We start from the raw sequence: 18279 nt of genomic DNA, 5'->3' as shown, positions 1-18279 counted from the left end.
AAATAATACGTGTTAGCATACAGTGGAAGACTTCTAAAGAAACAACATGCCTTAGTCAAGCAGGTGCAGGTCAAGACGTTTTGAGAGGATTTCTACTCTACTGTTCTCTCACACAACCTGAAAAATGGAAGACTGGTCCACTGATCTTCCAGCAATGTTATTTATCCCCCACACAAAACATACCAACGACGTGAAAGAACTCAAACAACGAATACAATGCAACACCACCTTATAAAAATTAATGTCTCTATCTGGGGTCCCCAGCCACTTCTGCATGAACTGCATGTTCCCCCAAAGAAACTGCAGTGTTGCTCTCAGGAAATAAAATGAGGCAGAGGAACAAAATATGATGTTATCTCCAGGACACGACTTATTGAAGATTGTTACTTGTGAGCTGGGAAAGAATGGAGGCTGTTGCTATAGATTAAGGAGAAAATTAAAGCCCCAAAGAACATAAAATGTAGTTCTCTTACTGAAGATGGGTGGAAGAGATGGGAGAGCTATTATTTTAAATTGTTCTTTCTAAGAGATCTTCCTCATAATCAGACTTTACCTTTTAAGGCTGCAACAAATGTTGCCAGCCTATTAAATGCTCCTGCTTTCCCTGGAAATATGACACATTTAAGACAAGTCAAAAAAGGCCTTCCTCAAAGAAAACTTCTTCCTTACTGACCAGATGCAACTATATGGGCTTTTCCTCTTGTTCTCGTTTATAATAATCATTGCATGCCCCATTTTTTGTTGTGGCTGAACACCTGGAGTACTCCTTTATAGACTAGATTTTATAAGTTCAAAAGCTTGAAAGAAGTAACTGTGTAAAAAAGATTTTTAGTAAGCATTCTTTTTGCTTTGAAACATTTGAAATTAGATGTTAAGACACCATTGCTTCTTATTTTAGAAAAGTGAACAGCTACAGCTATGGCTGAAAGGAAAAAAAATCATATTTGTTTCTTTGAAAAAAATTATAAGATGATAATTAGTAACTAGATTAATATGTGCAATAGGTATGTAGGGTGAGCACTGGTACTACATCTTCTTTTCCAAGCAACCCTTGTTTCTGTCCTTGAATATGCAATACTATGTTCAGAAAAAGAACAAAACTAAAGATATACTTACGCATATTGTGCTGCTACGCACAATATCTAAAAGAACATTACTGTTCTTACTGCATTATCTAGATGGATCAGGAAATTATCAAACCTTTTTTTCATAAGAAAATGTTAATTTGTCAAAACCTGAATCTTTCAGGGGGAAAATGACTATTTTGACAAGTCTCTTTTTTAAAGAATTTTTAAATAAAATTTCAAAACTGTAAGAATTTCTTTCTGGGACACAAATGTTGTCCCAAAAAGTCAGTAATAAAAATTAAGATTAAATACAATCTCAGCTACAAAGTTTAGAAGCTACTAATGTTATGTTCCTAATGACGATTAGTGGCAGATTTATGGAATTTCAATACTTTTACAGCACATTTAAGCAAAATATGGTGAATCTTTTGGAAATACAGGGATTTATAAGAATATTCAGTAACTGCAAGACTTACCAAGAGTTCGTAATAAAACAAACTGCATTCCTAGTGCAAAGGGCCGCTCCCCATCTTCCACAGACCTAGCAAGCAAAAACAAAAGTCCTTTGGAGAAATAGTCATAACAGATAATAATTGGGTAAGTTTTAGCCTGTCCTTCTAGCTTTTTTCTGAGCTATAATAAATCTCTGTTTCTATTCCTCCCATTTAGCTTCTAATATTGTTAAGGCTTATTGCTAGGAAAAAATATAGTCAAACCTCCTGTCCCTGTTTAATCAAAATCTCAGTCCTGTTTTTGAATTTTTTTTTGCCTATGTAAGGTCTGAAAAATTTGATCCAAAAATATTATGGAAATTGGAGAATAGACCTAAAATGTTCATGGTTTCTCCTAATAACTTCCTATTTTTGATGTAATCTTGTGCTTTATTTTCTTAATATTTCAGAGTAGTGATCCTACTCTAAATGTAGAATTAAGTTTCTAAAAACTGGAATCTATCTCTGAATTTAACAGATCTCTGCTTAGTATAAGCACTTCAGAATTATATTAGGAAATATACCAGCGATTTACTAAAATTGTTTGTAATTCCATTGTGGAATATTACTAGTTTGTACCCAGTCCTTTGAAAGCCTGACATTTTTCCCCTTGAAGCTAATGGAAAGCATCTCCATTACCTCAGCTGAAAAGGGAGAGGGTTTCGAGAGACCACTTGGATGCTTATTATTTCAAGCAGGCATCAGTAGTGACATCAGATTATGAGACAATGAACACATGAACAGATTACATTCAAAGACTATAAGGTCAAGATTGCAGAGTTAAGCACTCACTCAGAAATTGAGAAATCAGAGAAATAATTTTGGCCATAAAACTTGGGCAGATGCACTGTACATGATATGGGACAGCTAGCGTCACTGTTCAAGTGTGTGGCCCATTTTCTTCTTCGCTGAACACTGAAAAATCCTCCTCTGAAAAATTTCCAGACGGACCTTGCTATTGTAAGGTTCGTTTCAGTATTAATGTCCATACGGACCTTGCTATTGTAAGGTTCGTTTCAGTATTAATGTCCATCATTTGAAATTTACTTTTTTATAATTACCCTGTGCAATGACAATGTTTTATTATTATCCTCATTTTACAGGTGGAAATTTCAGAGATGGAAGGAATAAGGTCAAAGGTATTCAAATGATAAAGGCACCGCGCACACAGTACTTGAATTAAGGCTGCATGAGCAATTGGAAGTCTGGTTTCCTACTTTTGAGTACTGGCTGCACAATATTAATAGTGACTCTTTTGCAGTTTCCACCTGTGTGTTTTATTTTGTGGGTTTTTAGAAAACGAATTCCATCATATGACATGACACAGGCTTCCAGGGCATCATCAGCAAGCTTGCAACATTTAGATCTTCTGCACAAATCTCAGTCACTTGAGCTGAGAAAATGATGGTGAGAGAAGACTAGCCCTTGCTGAAGATGAGCACTAGAAGGGGATGAGACACAGATGCGTGCCAGTGGGTTTCAAGTACTTGCTGTTGGTGAAGGCTGACAAGATCTCAGGTGGGGCCATACTACCTAGTTCCAGCACAAAAAGAGAGTGCATGCCAAAGAGCCTAAGGAGATATAGCAAGGTTCTGAGCTGTCTCATGTTTTCTAAAGGCTCCATGACCTGTTTCAAAGGTTTGTCATTATTATTTCTATAGGTGGCTAATTGTCAGCCGCAGCAGAATGCCAGTAATCTCAGAATATCAGAATGAAGATATAAAGGTGACACTACATGGAGAGAATTGCACTTTGTTGGGAGGACCCCTTCTTTTCACAGAAAGAAAAGGTCTTAAGCTGGTTGAAAAAAACGCATATGGAGACATATTTTACATGACCCAGCCCAAAATATATGTCTACATTAGCAAGTAATGCACATTAGAGAAGCAGATCTGTAGAGCAAAAGAGCTTGTGCTGAGGACCTGATGCCTACGCTACAAGCATTGCAGGCTTTGTGGGTCTTTTTCAATTCAGATAAGCTCTATTCGGGTGCCAACGACTGAACACCCATTTGTGGCTGGACCATTTCAGGCATGCTTTTGAAGAGCATCTTCCAGTATATCTACGTCTGCATCACAGCGTAAAACAAAGCGCAGGAAGGAGGGATGATCAGGAGATTTGTTTCAAAAGTATACTCTTGATCCAAACCAAAGCACTAATGTAGATGCAGCCCGTGTAAATGAACATCAGCTGAGCCATGCTAATGGGATATATGTGTGTGCCTGACCCACTACCATTTCAGATAAAGCATGTTAATTCTATTCAGAGCCAAGAGCATGCATACACAACAGATACAACCCAAAAGATCAGCAGTAACTCAGTAACTGCAATAGTTTAGTTTTGTAACTTCAGTGTTAGGAGGTAGGGCCATGGACGGTAGCAGGAAAGGAAAGCAGGGAAGCTTCATTTAGTCTTATCTTTTAAAAATATCCTCTAGAAGCCCTTGAATAAGGGTATAAATTTAGCAGAACCTTGATTTCATGCATATATTTACTGTAATAGTTTTTAACTTCTGTAGCAGTAACATATGCATGATACAACTTTATATTCTAAATTGAATCAACACCTTTGAAACATTCCCTTTGTCTTTCTGTTACCAGTAGAAGTGACACCTATGGATGTGCTTTGTAAATACTGGTAAATAATTGAGTTCTTTTTACTGCATTTTCCTCTTCTTTTTTTTTTTTTCTTTTAAAAACAGCAATATACATTATTCAAATATAGATTTATTATTATAGTTGACCATATTATGTTTTCTCAGCTTGATTTTCTTTAAAATTTGGACTGAAGGCCACTTGCAGAGGTTGTATTTTGGATGGACACAGATGTTACAGGGAGTAACAAGTTTTATCAGACCAGATGGCAGAAATGGGAAGAGTCAATCCAAAAATCTGTCTGCTTTTTTTTAGCTAGGTAAATAAAAGACACAGTCTTTCCCTATAAAGACTACACCTTTTTCTATCCCTAAATGACTATGGTGACAATGACACTACTACAGAATACTATATGATAGTTTCAAAATTCTTTTGAAATAAAAAGGGAAGGCTCAAAACGGGGCATGTGGCAGGAATGAACAATTTTAAGAAACAGAAAAGGACAATTTTAAAATGTCCTCTCTCGATTTAACTATGAATGAGTCAAATATTAACTTTTTCTCATCTGGATTTGAAAATCCAAATCATTACCCTAAGGAGACTGAAAATTTCTCCAGAGTAACCATTTGTTTTTACATCATGCTTTTACATATCCTCTCTTTTCATTGTCTGGAAATTGCTGGGCATTTCTTGTTTCCTAGGGTGCATTATCAGGTGATATTTTCCTTATAAAGGTCAGCCCTATTCTATTCACCTTATAGAGATAAATAAGCTTGATTGAATTAAGCTGCAACCTCTGTGATATAGATACTAGAGTGATGGTAAGCACAGTACAAATTTCTAAATAAACATACAACTAAGCTCTTACCTGAGTGTCACTATGATTGCTGATGGCTGGGCACATGCTGTTATAAGGGTAACTATGAAAAGAAATATTAGGAATGGGATAAGTGTATTGCAGGTTCGATCACACTTCCCAGAAACAGCATAGCCATTTTCATTTAGGTAGGTTTTGACAATGACCAGTCTAAGCTGACTGCGCTGGCCCACTGTTGGTGGAGTAATAACTTGGCGACTTTGGACACAGGCACATTCTGTATAATTTCTTACCTAGGGAAAGCGAAAAAGAGAAACAGTGAACATTTACGTATGAAAAACTTCTGTGAGAAAGACATTGTGCAAAGACGTTGTATGACAGTCTCACATAGTTTTCTCATCGGGAATCAAATACTGCTTCTCAGTCAGGAGTCTTCTGCCTCCAGTGTTATTATCCAAAGGACAGACAAGAATGGTTTTGAAGTTTGCTTTCATAAAACCTAGAAACCACACATGCACAAAGCTACCTAACTCAAGCTACATCTTAAGGCTGTAAATTAAAACACTCAGCCATTAGGAAATACCTGAATTAAGGTTGCTTGTCAGCTTTAATTTACACCTCTGCATGTGCTTGTGTTATCACATAGCCTTACATTTTTTCTGTAGGATTTTGCTGAACATTTTAATGAACCATCCATTTATCCCGTATTTTACCTCCCATTTTCAAAATGTGGCTCCAGGTACTTTTTCCTCACATTAATCATATTCCACTACAAAGACAGAATGACTCATATTTCATATGGATTTTTCTATGGCACTCATCATTATACTTTATCTCTTTTAAAAAGATTAATTTATCTTCAGAACAGTTATGAGATGAGGCAGTGATGTTGTTAGCTCTTTTTTGCAGCTAAGTAACTGAAACCCAGATCAAAACTTTCACAAACGTGGGTGGCAAATTTGAGACAATTGGGACCCCTTTTTCCAGTTTATTTTTCATTATACACAATTTAATATATTCTAAACACAACTTTTCCTGCCTTCAGATACAAATTTTGGCACTCAGTACTTCTATAAATGATACTTCTGGTTACTGTTCATATCAATCATCCAGAATACGAAGAATACAAATTTAATGAGCAACTGGGAGACGTTTAGTTTAACTAACTTGCCTAATATCACTTAGGAACAGAGGTAATGACAGAAGCCAGTTTCCCTAGGCTAACTTGCCTAATATCACTTAGGAACAGAGGTAGTGACAGAAGCCAGTTTCCCTGGGCAGCATTTAGCTGCCACATAGCAGGTGAGTGTCTGCTTTCTTCCTACAATTCCTTACCTTATTGCTTCCAAATAGTGGGTATTCTACAGAAAATAGTCTTCTGTACTATATAGTCTTGATTCATCACCAGAGAAACCAAGGCTGTGCACTAAATGAGACAGAAGCCTTATGCAGCAGAAATGCTAGAGTGTAATAATGTGAACAGGCATGAACTGTACACAGGCATTCTTTTCTCCTACTTCCAACTTTTGAGTAGTTAACTTTGAAAATATTATATGTTATAAACTGAAATCCAAATGTTATAGGTTAGCAATATTCATTTTATGTGTTATAAAGTGATACAAGCTTACATTTGTAGTTTCCTAAAGTACTTTCCATAAAACATTATTTAAGGAAGAAATATATTTTCAAACCAATGTCAGACTTATTTTATTCACCATTAGCTGCTGAGTTAAAACTTCAGGCTAAATCATAATAGGAAATACTATGTTTCAAAATTTGGAGTGAAAAGTAAATATTCCCAAAGTACTTCACTATTAAACAAATTACTAGCATCAGTTTGATAGCAAATGAAATGCAGCAAAGATCAAACCTACGGCCTCAGTCCAACAGAGTGCAAGTAAAATTTACATAGATGCTGAAAGTTAACCAGATACTCAAGGCCTTTTGCAATTGGGCCAAAGCTATTTTCTGCCAAGTAAAAAAAAAACTTATAAAAGAAACTAATTTGTTCTAAATAGAATCATATATGAGCCTTCATTTTTAGAACATTACCTTGTCAAAAACAAGAAATCACAACTCTAACATTCTCACATTTCACAGGTTGGCTCAGGACTGCAAATTAGGAGATGGATACATTATAAATAAGCTTCCTGGAAAGTACAATCAAGTTCTGAGAAAATCAATGTTTATATTGTTTCCTGTCTCTCTTACTTACTCCTTTTTAGAAGATAGTTCTATAACAGAAGAATTTAAGAGTTTGTCTTTTGTACAAAGCAAGCACAAGCATAATGCTCTGTTGACATTAACGTCAGATTCCACCTTTCCACTGTTTTTCTGTGCCCTGTCCTAGCAATTGCCAAATTTCCGTGGTGCGATTTTAACAGCAGAACGCCCTTCCCTAGTATACCATAACTGGAAGACTTGGTTGTAACTGGTGATATACTCCAAGAAAGAAAGTGGGTTATTAACATCCTTTAATTTCTGATTACTTGAGTTCAAAGAATATCATGTAGCCTTGAAGAGGTTTACAGAAAATGACAAAACTTCTTCAGAAGAGCAGAATAAAAAAATAGTCCGTATTTGGCCATACAAATAAAAGACCTATCTGTACAGTGGTGGAGGTGGAACGGCTACTTATACTAAATGATGAGGCTGCAACAAACACTAATGGCTTTAAATAGGCCATAACTAAATTTAAATAGGAATTTAAAACACTTCCATCAGAAGAGTTAAATTCTTCCTTCCAGTCAGAAAGGGAATACAAGAAAAGAAATGTAACTGCTTTTAAGATTAACACTAATGTATTTGTGAAAGGATAGCAGGTTAGCCTATGTTAGCAAAAAGCTGGATCACGTGACAGTGATTCAAGGTCCTCTTTCCAAGTCTTGCAGGAACAGCAGGCATGCAGCCCACTGACATGGGGACTTCAGGTTCTGCATTGGAAATGCTGTCTCGCCATGTCTCCTCATGGCACAATTTGCACTCATTTGGTTGGAGGACTTGCTTGGTAGAAATGAATTTGTGCCTGAAATTTCTACATGACTGAAAGTGGGAAGAGGCTGTGAAATAGCAACACTGCCAGCCTTTCAAAACAGAGAAAGACTCAGGCCTAAGTCAGCTGCAACTTCTCTGAAGCTTAGGAGAAGGAAAGTTTGCTACAGAAAACGTGTTCTTTGATCTGCCTCAGTCCTGATGGACTACTCGCTGTTCGTAGACTGCATGTGGGCGAGTGTGGGAAGCACTTACCCCTGTGCTGTGGTTTCCACCATTGATGCAGCCCGCAAGGCAAGGATTAAAATATGTTATTCCATCTGATCCACAGACAGGCTCGTACTCATGAATCTTACATCCACAGTTAACATTACAGCTCCCAGTTAGATTCCTGTGGGCCATGGCAAGAGTGGGACTGAAGAAAAGAAAAAGAACATGCTAGTAGAGCAAGCACAGATGTCCTGCTGTTCAGGGGGAGAAAACACCCTACTCATTAATTCTGGGATTTATATTTGATTACTGGAGGAAAAACAGCATTAACTCTAGGTTATGTACACAACTTAAAAAATGTAAAAAAGAATGCCCCAGGCATTGCTACTGCCAGATAATAACACAAAGTTTAAAACTTGGATCATATTTGCCAACATAATAGTTGCATTTTTCCCCCGATTTTTCCTTTAATAGTTAAGACACCGCTATTTTATGTGTCTATCCTAAGCTGCAGGGATTTGTTGGTTATTACTAGTGAAGGGCCCAGTGATGAGATGTAAGCATCATGTGAACTAATATGCCTTGCCTCCCACATACCAAAAACTTCTCGGAAAACTTAATGCATTTATATGTACTTCTGAAATATACAGGACTCTGTCTAGCTTTAGAACACTACTGTGCTATTACTAAACTGTCTGTAAAAGAATGACAGCTCCACCTCCCTGGACCATTCCCCCAAATCCTGCCAAAGCCCAGCTTTCTCAGTCCTTCCCAGAAGAGTTTTGCTGTATACTCAGAAGGTCTATCTATTTTGGACTAAAGGGAATTTCAAAACTGTGTCACACACACACACTGAAAAGCTGGTGGTTTACTAGATCACAAGTGCAATAGCATGAAACTTCCTATTTTTCACTGGCAAGTGCCATGCTAAACTGGACACATCTTCACCACTGAATGGAGGACCATGTGTACGATGGCGCCAACCCAACCAAGCAAGCTCTCTGCCTCAGCACAGGGCATCTCTACAAACTGACTGGCTCATATGAAGAGACCTGCATGGAGCAGCGCACAACTGCAGCTCCAGGTCTCTCCCCATACGCTCTCCTCCAGCTAATGCCTTTGCATAGCACTTTTGTATGCTGACTAGAGACCACTAGAGACCAGGTCACTCAGAAGCAGTCGCAGGGTCTGCAGGTGGCACTGCATCGGGTGCGAGGCATGGGAGCTCCTACAACAGAATCAACACCCACCATCCCGAACTGCAAACGACGCCAGTGCAAATCACCAAGTGGTGGTGTGCAATTCAAGCCAAGAATGGGGATTTTATAAACAATTCCACTGGGGCTCAGCTTTACTATGCCAAGTGTACTACTGCAGCTCAAACCAGAGGTGACAAAGGCCTTAGCACAGTATCTCTAAGACCACAGGCTCTTCATCAGAGGAGGATGGAAAAAAACAAATTGATCAAATGCTGCTATCAGCTACTGAAAAAAGAAATCAACCCTGGTTACAACTGACTGCCAGATGTCAGAGTCAGAGGTGAAATACAGGTTGATTGAACTGGACAGTCACCTACTTACCCAGTTGTTGCCTTGCCACATCACTTCAGCCCTGACCAAAAAAAGTCTCACTTCACTTATAAATGCCCAGCTCTGGGCACAGACACTGAAGAAGATATCAGCTGCTCCCTGTGCTGAAGGAAAGACAGAGACAATGCTGGACTTTTAACTTTCCTGGATATGGTGAAGGCTTAGAGTACAAAGAAAGGAGGAAACATTTTAGCAGAGGCAAACCTAGCCTCACCAAAAGAAAAGAATAGTAAAAAATCCTATCTAACTATACGTAAAAACTATGATCACAGAGAAACAAAGAAAGCTAAAATGAAAGAGCTAAAGGAAGATGGAAGGGATACTAGATTGTTTCTCCCTGAAGTAAAAACAGACTGACATAATCGGAGCCAGCTTAACAGAGCTGAACACCAGAGGATGCAAGATGTCCAATCTGCGTTACCAAGAAGCTCCTCATTAATGAGAAAGTAGGTGATGAGCAAATGTTTTTTTTCTTGTCAAATAACTTTTTTGAAATGTCACTTACTTTTAAAGTGCATACTTTCTTGAAATCTTCAGACTAATTGCTTTCTCTCCAAAGAGCTATTATATTAACTGTAACCCTTTCAATTACTGTGATGATTGCTCAGCTACAGAGCTAATTGCTATGACATTGAGGATGCTTCTTTTCCTTAGCTGATTAAGGATTCTTGGCATGTTCCCTACATGCTAACTTAAAAACTGTTTTCTGTATGCATTCATTTGCACGAATGTTACTTTGAAACATTTCTGTGGTTTTAGAACCACATAAAAATGGCTGTACAGACCATGGCTGTCTCTTCACCAATAGCCTGTCCTTAACAGTAGCCACAAGCAGATGACTAGGGAAGGACAAGAACAGGTCAAGTAACTTACTTTCTCCAGCCTCTGTATTTTTTCAGCCTGTAACGATTCTCAGCCTAAAATTTCTTTTGTCTTATATGTTTTTTTATTTAATAAGCCCCAATATGTTGGGGTTTGGGGTTTTTTTTTTTTTTTTTGCTACGTACTTCTCCCATTGAGCCTAAACATTTTGCATCCGTAATATCCTATGGCAACTATTGTTCCACCAGTTTCTAACCTGTTACATGAATTGTTGTTTGTTCTGAATCTGGCTCTCATCAGCTTTATCTGAGAGTCCTCACTTCTACTAATTTGCTTATAAACTCTGAACATATGAAGACTCCTGAAAAGACTTACTTAAGGGCTTTTTATGGCCAAAGTAAGAAAACTTGCAAATTCTAGTGCAACCTTGTAATTTGAACTAAATAAATCATATCTAATATTAACTTCTGCATAATACTTGAAGGTATATCTGTAGGCACAAAGTAGTACCTTTTATCCACGCTCTTACTAAACATGCGAGCTCAGTTACCAAAAAGAAAATAACTGTGCTCTGCTGACATATATCTGTGCAGACACACCTTGAAAGTTATTTTCTGCTCTCATTATGCAGACAAATTATAATAGACATGAGCTTTTTAATAGCTCGCATTATATTTATACCTATTTCTACTGCACTTACCACACTATCTCTGTTTCAGGTTGCTGAACTAATTTCGTAAGTGGAAAAGCAAGAGTTTTCCATGGGGTTCATTTTTCTGCACCTCATATGGAATTCTGTCTGGTTTTACAATACTGCCAGCAATATGATTGCTTTAAGCCCATGAAAAAGTTTCGTGAATGATCTTGTACATAAGGATCTATTTGCAAGTGCTAGAGTTGTCTGAGGCTAGGCTAGGGACCCCACCAGCTCTTACTTCTTAAATATACCTAATGAACCAGAACTATGCGCCTAGGCTCCATGTTCATTGCATAAGGAGAATTCAAGCAATTTGAAAAGCAGCTGACATTGAAGTTGCCACCTGAGGCTTTTGCTGTTACTGAGAAAAAGCACAATTTTATTATTGCTTTAGGAACTGTAAACTCTATGCTTCCTAGGATACTTAGGAAACATTATTTTCTGGGGTTAAATATAAGCGCTGCTTTCTGTCTCAGCTGCGCTCTAGGCTCGTCAATGCCATTTCGTGTCTCAAGGCAACCAAACGTTAGGCAATGTGATATTCTGTACTGCAGCATCCATGTTCTTCTGTGGACAGAGGGCCAATTCCAAAGCACTTACTTTATGGTTTTTAATTTGCATGACCTAAACGCAGAAGTTCTTAGTCCATCCAGGTGATTCAAAATGCCAAAGTCAGAAAGCTAGCTTCTTTAAAGTATCAAAAAAAATGGGGACTTCTGAAGATCTCCAAAAATTCAGTAAATTGAAGTGAGGGCCTGACCTCCCTCCAGTGACTTTGTGGCTGGCTCCTGAGCTGCTCTGCAAAGGAAGGTGAGTGATAGCAAGACAGGCAGGGACAGCACCTCGATCAGGTCCACAGACAACAATCAGAGTCAAACTCAGCCAGCACTCATGCCATGATGAGGTAAGTCTAGGACCAAGCTGGGAAGCCAAGCCAGGAGGTCTGGATCAGGGCAGAATCAAGGAGGTACAAGCCTGGACGCAGGCATAGCTGTGACACAGCTGCAGTGAAGCAAAGGCAGGGGCCAGTGGTAAACCCTCAGCTTAAAAGCAGCTCCCAGGAGAAATGAGGGGTAGGTGCTCACTTCTAGCTTTCCTCACAATAGCTCTGATGAGTGAAGGTGCTGACCTTGGCCAGCTAACTTCCTAGAAGTGGGAGAATGCACTCAGGGTCCTGACACTTTATATGAATGCTTGTACCCTCTGTAGACAGCTCAGTGAGTTCCCAAGTGCCTAGGGAAAAGCTGCCCTTTTGTGCTGATAGCGTACTCCAGACATGCTGCACTTCATGGCACTCATGGTTTAAAACAGATCTCTTCTGAAGCAGGGGAGGAAGCTGCCTTTTGTTCATCAGCCTAGTTATTACATGAAGTGGAAACACTGGGCTTCAAGGTCCTCCTCAACTTGAAGGGATTCAAACTTGCATCTCCTTGATGGTACTTTTAACAGCAAGCTCTGAAATGGATTCTCTTTCCATCTCTCCTGTCAATGATGAACCACTATATAGAAAATAAAGTAGGTTTAACTGGGTAAAAAGAAAAAAAATGTATAAACTAGTGAGACTGGTCTCACTTTGCAAAAGAAATCTTGGGTTCTAGGCTCTGCTCTCAAACTTATTTATGCCTCTTAGCCAATGACTCTACTGCCATATCTCTAAGCGAAACCTGGAGCAGACACCAGGACCCAAAGTCATTTTTCCCAAGGGAAATCTCCTTGCAAGAGAATTGAAAATTAGGTTTATCTCTTCCTTGCTCTTTTTTTCTTCTGTATCTCTACCCGTTCCTCATTTCTTCTCCTCCCTCTCCCTATGCGTCCTCCATTTGTTGCTGCAAAATGGCTTCATTCCCCTGGAAGGAATGGAGAGCAGCCCTTTTCCAGAATATTAAACAGTGCAATGGTCAAGGTGTTCTTGTGGATGCCACGGTTCAGGGTCAGATTCCTTCTGGCTAAATTGCGTGTAAATGCTACCATGCAGAATGTTAACAATTCACCTCCTTTTCCAGTAAACAGTTTCCTAATTTCCTAGCAAAATCACACTGTCAGACAGTTCTTATCTTCTCCTCAATCACTATTAAACATAGTGGCCAATGCTAATCAAAAATAGGTATCAATAGGAAACATTTGTCCATTCCCTGAGGATCATGACATGCTTCATATGCTTTCTTCCCATCTTTGAGTTGCAGCAGCTTAAATACTTGCATCTACCTGGCTTCCCAGCTTAGGATTTGGGACAACTTTGTGGCCAAAATAATAATAGCTTATTTAACTTAAATAGTGCTGTAGAATACATAACTATGCTAATCTCTGAGATTTAGAAGTCTAAAATTTAATTAATCTGAGTTTTAGAAAGAATTCACATATTTCAAACATATCCTGAAGTCATCCTTCAGTCAATGCACTAAGAAAGTATTCCTCTGCCTTCGCCATAGTGGCTACAATCACATGAAATCTAGTTTTCCTCAGAAGACAGGGTCAGATCTCCCCATGGTTTGGGGACTCTTCATAGCAAGTGCTTGGGGTGGCTGAACAATGACGAAAGGTGGCGCTTTGAGAAGGCGGTTTTGGATAATATTTCTCTGTAATGTTTCATTACAGAAATGAGTGATACCAGAATGCTTTGGTGAGTCATTATCATATTTTGAAAGTTGTTTTGGTCATTCACTCATCTTGAATGCTCCATCTGTTACATTTCACAAGTGCTTCCTGTGCTTTCTATGCACAAGTGCTTAGAGCACCCATTGCCAGCAATGTGGGATGTCACAGTTATGGTCACACTGGTCTGGATCCACAGAGAGGCACAACTTCTGGACATTTTCTGGCCCAATGGACTCCACAGCTTTGAGATAGGTGCCTGTGCTCCCTATATTATACATGAGACAGTTCAGTACTTCAGAGGAAGATCCATAAAAGCCAGTACACTGAATGCAGAGCTGCTAACAAAAATAGATGAAAATGCTCAAGTGTGGAATTTATGGCCCATCCCCTCCCAAGAGGCTGACTCTGCCAAACTTCATAACACAAGGCTGTCCTTCCTTCCTTCCTCTTCCTAGCTGATACATTTAAACTAGCTGACCTTTTTCCCCAAAAGGAAGCTAAAAGTGTCCTCCATTGCATCTTTTATCAAGTAGTCTAGTGATTAAAGATGAAAGCCCGATTTACAATGAACATTGAAGCAATCTAGGTGAATGCAAGGTTGAATGCAATGAAGAAGCAAGGTTGCAGGGGTGGAATTTAAGGCCCTTTTACATAAACTGGAATATTTGTGTTAAAATCCTCAACTCCAGGAGAAGAAATTGACTTTTATCTTCTTACGTCCCAGAGCTGCAGTCACCACCTATCTTTTCCTCTGCTTTGTGAGCAGCCCAACCGAGAGGATGCAAAGTGCTGAGAACAAATGCTAGCTGGCCCCTTCAGAATCTGCAAAATCACACAGATTTTAAATATGGTCTAAGTATTGAGCTCTGTTAGGACACAGGTACTTGCACATGCGCCCATAAGCAAAATTATTGCCTTGACAATTATGTTGGCATGTACAACCTGTCCACACTGGGCACTGCTGTGTTACGTGGAATTACCTGTGCTAGCTTGTTTGCCCTGCTCTCAGTATAGGTGCCACAAAGAACACTGTTGTTTACAGCTAGCTCAAGTATCTCTGCTTTAAACGGAGCAGTAGATCCATAGGGAATTTTAGCACCTCCTCAGCCAGGCAGGAGTTGCAGAGGAGTCTGAACTCTTTTTGTGGCCGCACCCCAGAGACTGGGTACGCATGCCCACAGGCCGCTGCAGTGGTTTCAGAGCCCCTAGGAGGTCCACAGCTTTGCTTGCCTTCACATTTGTGATACATGGGCAGGACTGTCATAAGGGTGAGCATCTAATATCTGACTTACTGTGTACGAGCTACCTCACAGATCAGGAGGGATTTTCTTCTGCTCCAATCCATCTTCCACGCTTGACTAGATCACAGACTGATGGTGAGCTGCTCTACACACAGTGACTGTTGCCTGTGTTACCTGTCACCTCACCTCCTGTCAGAAGTGACACTGAGCACTATGACTGCTGCTCAGTGGCTTCCACTTGATTCATACTTAACGTACTTATACATCACTATTTGCTTTTGCTAAATATGCTTGCCTTTCTAGATGTGCACTTTTGCAGCTGAGTTACTAAGTAGCTCTTAAATATTTATGGACTGTGTCTATTTACCACACAAATCAGGTTCATAAATTTAGCTCTTAGAACTACTTTACACTTTAGGATTTACTTGGATGTTAACCAAAGACTTTCTGAGTGTTTTCTTTCTTGTGCCATAAACAAACAGGGACAGTTTTAGAAACAAGCTTTAGCTTGAGCAGGAAATTAAATACTCAGGACTGATACTGGTTCTGTAGCCTTCTCAGCTATCAGTTGAAACTTGCCTTATTATATCACGCTGGATTTCAGAAAGCAGTATGTTGCAACATGTCACATAGCAACAGACAGCCTTTTCCAGTAATGTCTTGGCAGAACCTTTTGTCCAGTGGAAAATACCCAATTCATCAAAACTTTCCCCAGAAATATACTGATTTCAGCAGAACGGTGACAGAAATTTTTCACAGAAACAAGACAGGCAGCATTTTTGGAGTTGCGCAGCCTGCTGAACTGGTCACCTGCGATGCCTTGCTACGTGGGCTATTACAACACAGGCTTGCCCACCCATCTGGGAAACCCTCGTGGCCTGACTTCCCAGCAGGATGCTACTATCTGGCAAATGGGCAGGTCTACGGGCATCCCAGACTCCTGGGTAAAACACAGCTCAAGGTCCCCTTTGCCAGTCTTGGCCACCTTGACAGAATGCTTTCTTTTGACCTCTTCTCCCTACTTCCAATGACAGTATTCTCAACAATAGATGAGGTTTATGATTTTACAGGCAGGACAGACTGTTTCCTGCCTAGCTCCAGTTACATAACTAACTCACCGGAGCTACACTGCTGAATATTACTGTGACACACAGGTTAGGAAATCAGCTTAAAAATAAAGGTGAATGAAATTGGGCATGCAATGAATTAGAAGCACGAAACTGGAAATGAAATTGAGATCACTGTGCAAATTTAATTTTAAATACTTTTCTTTGTTTTATCCCAAAGAAGCCTTGTACATACAGATCCACAGAGCAAACATGCTCAAGTTATTAATAAGCTACTGCAAGCTGTGTATCTCCTGCTTTCATCACCTCTTCTACCTCAGTAAATCACTGGAAGGTTTATTTTTAGGATTTATTTAGCGTTTTTCTTGTTTATAGTAAACTCCTTGTATGCAAAAAGAAATTCTGTTTTGTTCTCAAGAAAATAAGATACACAAAATCACCCGTTAGCTTCGTCCCCAAAATCTCCTTAGTGGACATTTCTAAGACCTTTGTGCTTTTATCTTTATTACCTTCAGTTTTCACTCCTCTGTTAATGATGGGGAACTCATGAAGGAACTCAGATGCTGGGGATGTGAGAGCTCTGCTACTACATATCCTTGTAAACCTCATTGTCATCACATATATACCCCATAGCACACCGCATTATAACAGATTTCCATGAACACTTCTCCCAGAATTTTTTCTTGAAGGTACGTATTTTTCCAGCAGCAAGGTGAAAGTACACCACTAATCCTGTCTTCTGGCACTGTGAGACTGCCTGCTCTGCACAAAGGAGAACAATGCCCTGATACCCGAATTACTGCAGAGCACTCCACAGGTTTACATGTTTTGGCCATACAGGCCAAAAAGAGCCAGAGCAGAGTCCTGTGGACATTGCACTGAAACTAGTAAGTCCTGCTCATAAGATGGCCTGTGGGGAAAGCAGCTTAGTTTCAATGCTCCCACTGATGTAGACACACAGGATGTCTCAGAACTATCTGCCCCACTTGTTTCAACAGCGATGGATGCTGTCAAATTGTAGTGTTGCTTCATCTAAGCTGCCGTAGATATTTGTCATGCATGGGCACATACATATATGCTGGTGCACACATGCACTAACAAAACCCAGCCCCAAACGACAAATTTCCTGAACTATTCTTTCACTTCCAAACAATGACTCTGCTCCTTTCATTAATAAGATTTAACTGCAAGTTTGCTAAACATGTATATGGGGACAAAAACCAGACTCCCACCTGACAAACTGCATTTTTTAACTTCTTAGGGAGACTGTTCAGTGTTGCCGTGACATAATACTGATAGAACTAATAAAGAGAAGAGCTTTATTAGATGCGACTAATGATAATAGGGAATCTGGAATTGCAGCTGGAACAGAAAACATAAATTCAGCTGGAATTGCAGGCTGAAGCTAGCAATGATGCAATTTTTGTGTAGCTGTCCAACAAGGGACTCTCTCATTGTGTTAGATGGATTCCTTCTTTGTTGTTATTGTTCCAATCCAATTAGTCACTGCTTCCAAATTAAGAGAGTCTACTGGCTGACTAAACTGTAAGAGATTCAAAAGTAACAGAAACCCAACCTGTTGGTTCCAGAGGAAAAATGTTTTTTTTTTCCTAATGTTAGGTGCCTCAATAAGTCAATTATACATTTTAACTAAACTTTAATTGTACCAAAACAGCAGAAGGCAATCAGAAACGGCCTGTTTTGATTCATTATATGCCAGAAATTTATGAGCTGGAATTGAACTAACCCAGGAATCCGTCATTATGAGTAAGCCTCCAGGGAACCTATAGTTACCTTTTAATTACCTTCCCTCACAAAACTTGGAAGAGACAGGACTACAAACTACCAAAGCAGCTCCTTTTCTCTGTTTTGATTCTTCCCAGTTAATATTTAAGAAATAAAAGAATGGTGTTTAATAGGGTCGGGGAGTGACAAAGGCCTGTGTTAGCTGGACCAGATCTCGAAGAAGTGGTCTTCAAAACATAAACCCATAGATTTCGCAGTGGCCTCCCACCAATGGGCTGGGTACCGCAGGCAGGAGATACCTCTGTTCTGAGCTGAAGGACAGGAAGACTAGAGGAAAGTTGTCTTCTGATAT

The 18279-nt window shown here is 39.4% G+C and overlaps 1 protein-coding gene across 1 annotated transcript in view; it reads right to left on the bottom strand.

Annotated features, from left to right (window-relative positions):
• SLCO5A1 (solute carrier organic anion transporter family member 5A1) overlaps positions 1 to 18279 on the bottom strand; it is an 83860-nt gene that overhangs the window by 8772 nt on the left and 56809 nt on the right. The window contains exons 6-8 of the mRNA XM_009668371.2: positions 8216 to 8375; positions 5021 to 5262; positions 1544 to 1608 (exon numbers count right to left, since the gene is read on the bottom strand). Of these exons, the coding sequence (XP_009666666.2) occupies positions 1544 to 1608; positions 5021 to 5262; positions 8216 to 8375 (467 nt within the window). The remainder of the gene's footprint in view (positions 1 to 1543; positions 1609 to 5020; positions 5263 to 8215; positions 8376 to 18279) is intronic.

This window comes from Struthio camelus, chromosome 2 (assembly GCF_040807025.1).
Source record: "Struthio camelus isolate bStrCam1 chromosome 2, bStrCam1.hap1, whole genome shotgun sequence".
NCBI classification, from domain to species: Eukaryota; Metazoa; Chordata; class Aves; order Struthioniformes; family Struthionidae; genus Struthio; species Struthio camelus.
The sequence above is the reverse complement of the archived record's forward strand: the minus strand, read 5'-3'. Positions and strand labels throughout refer to the sequence as shown.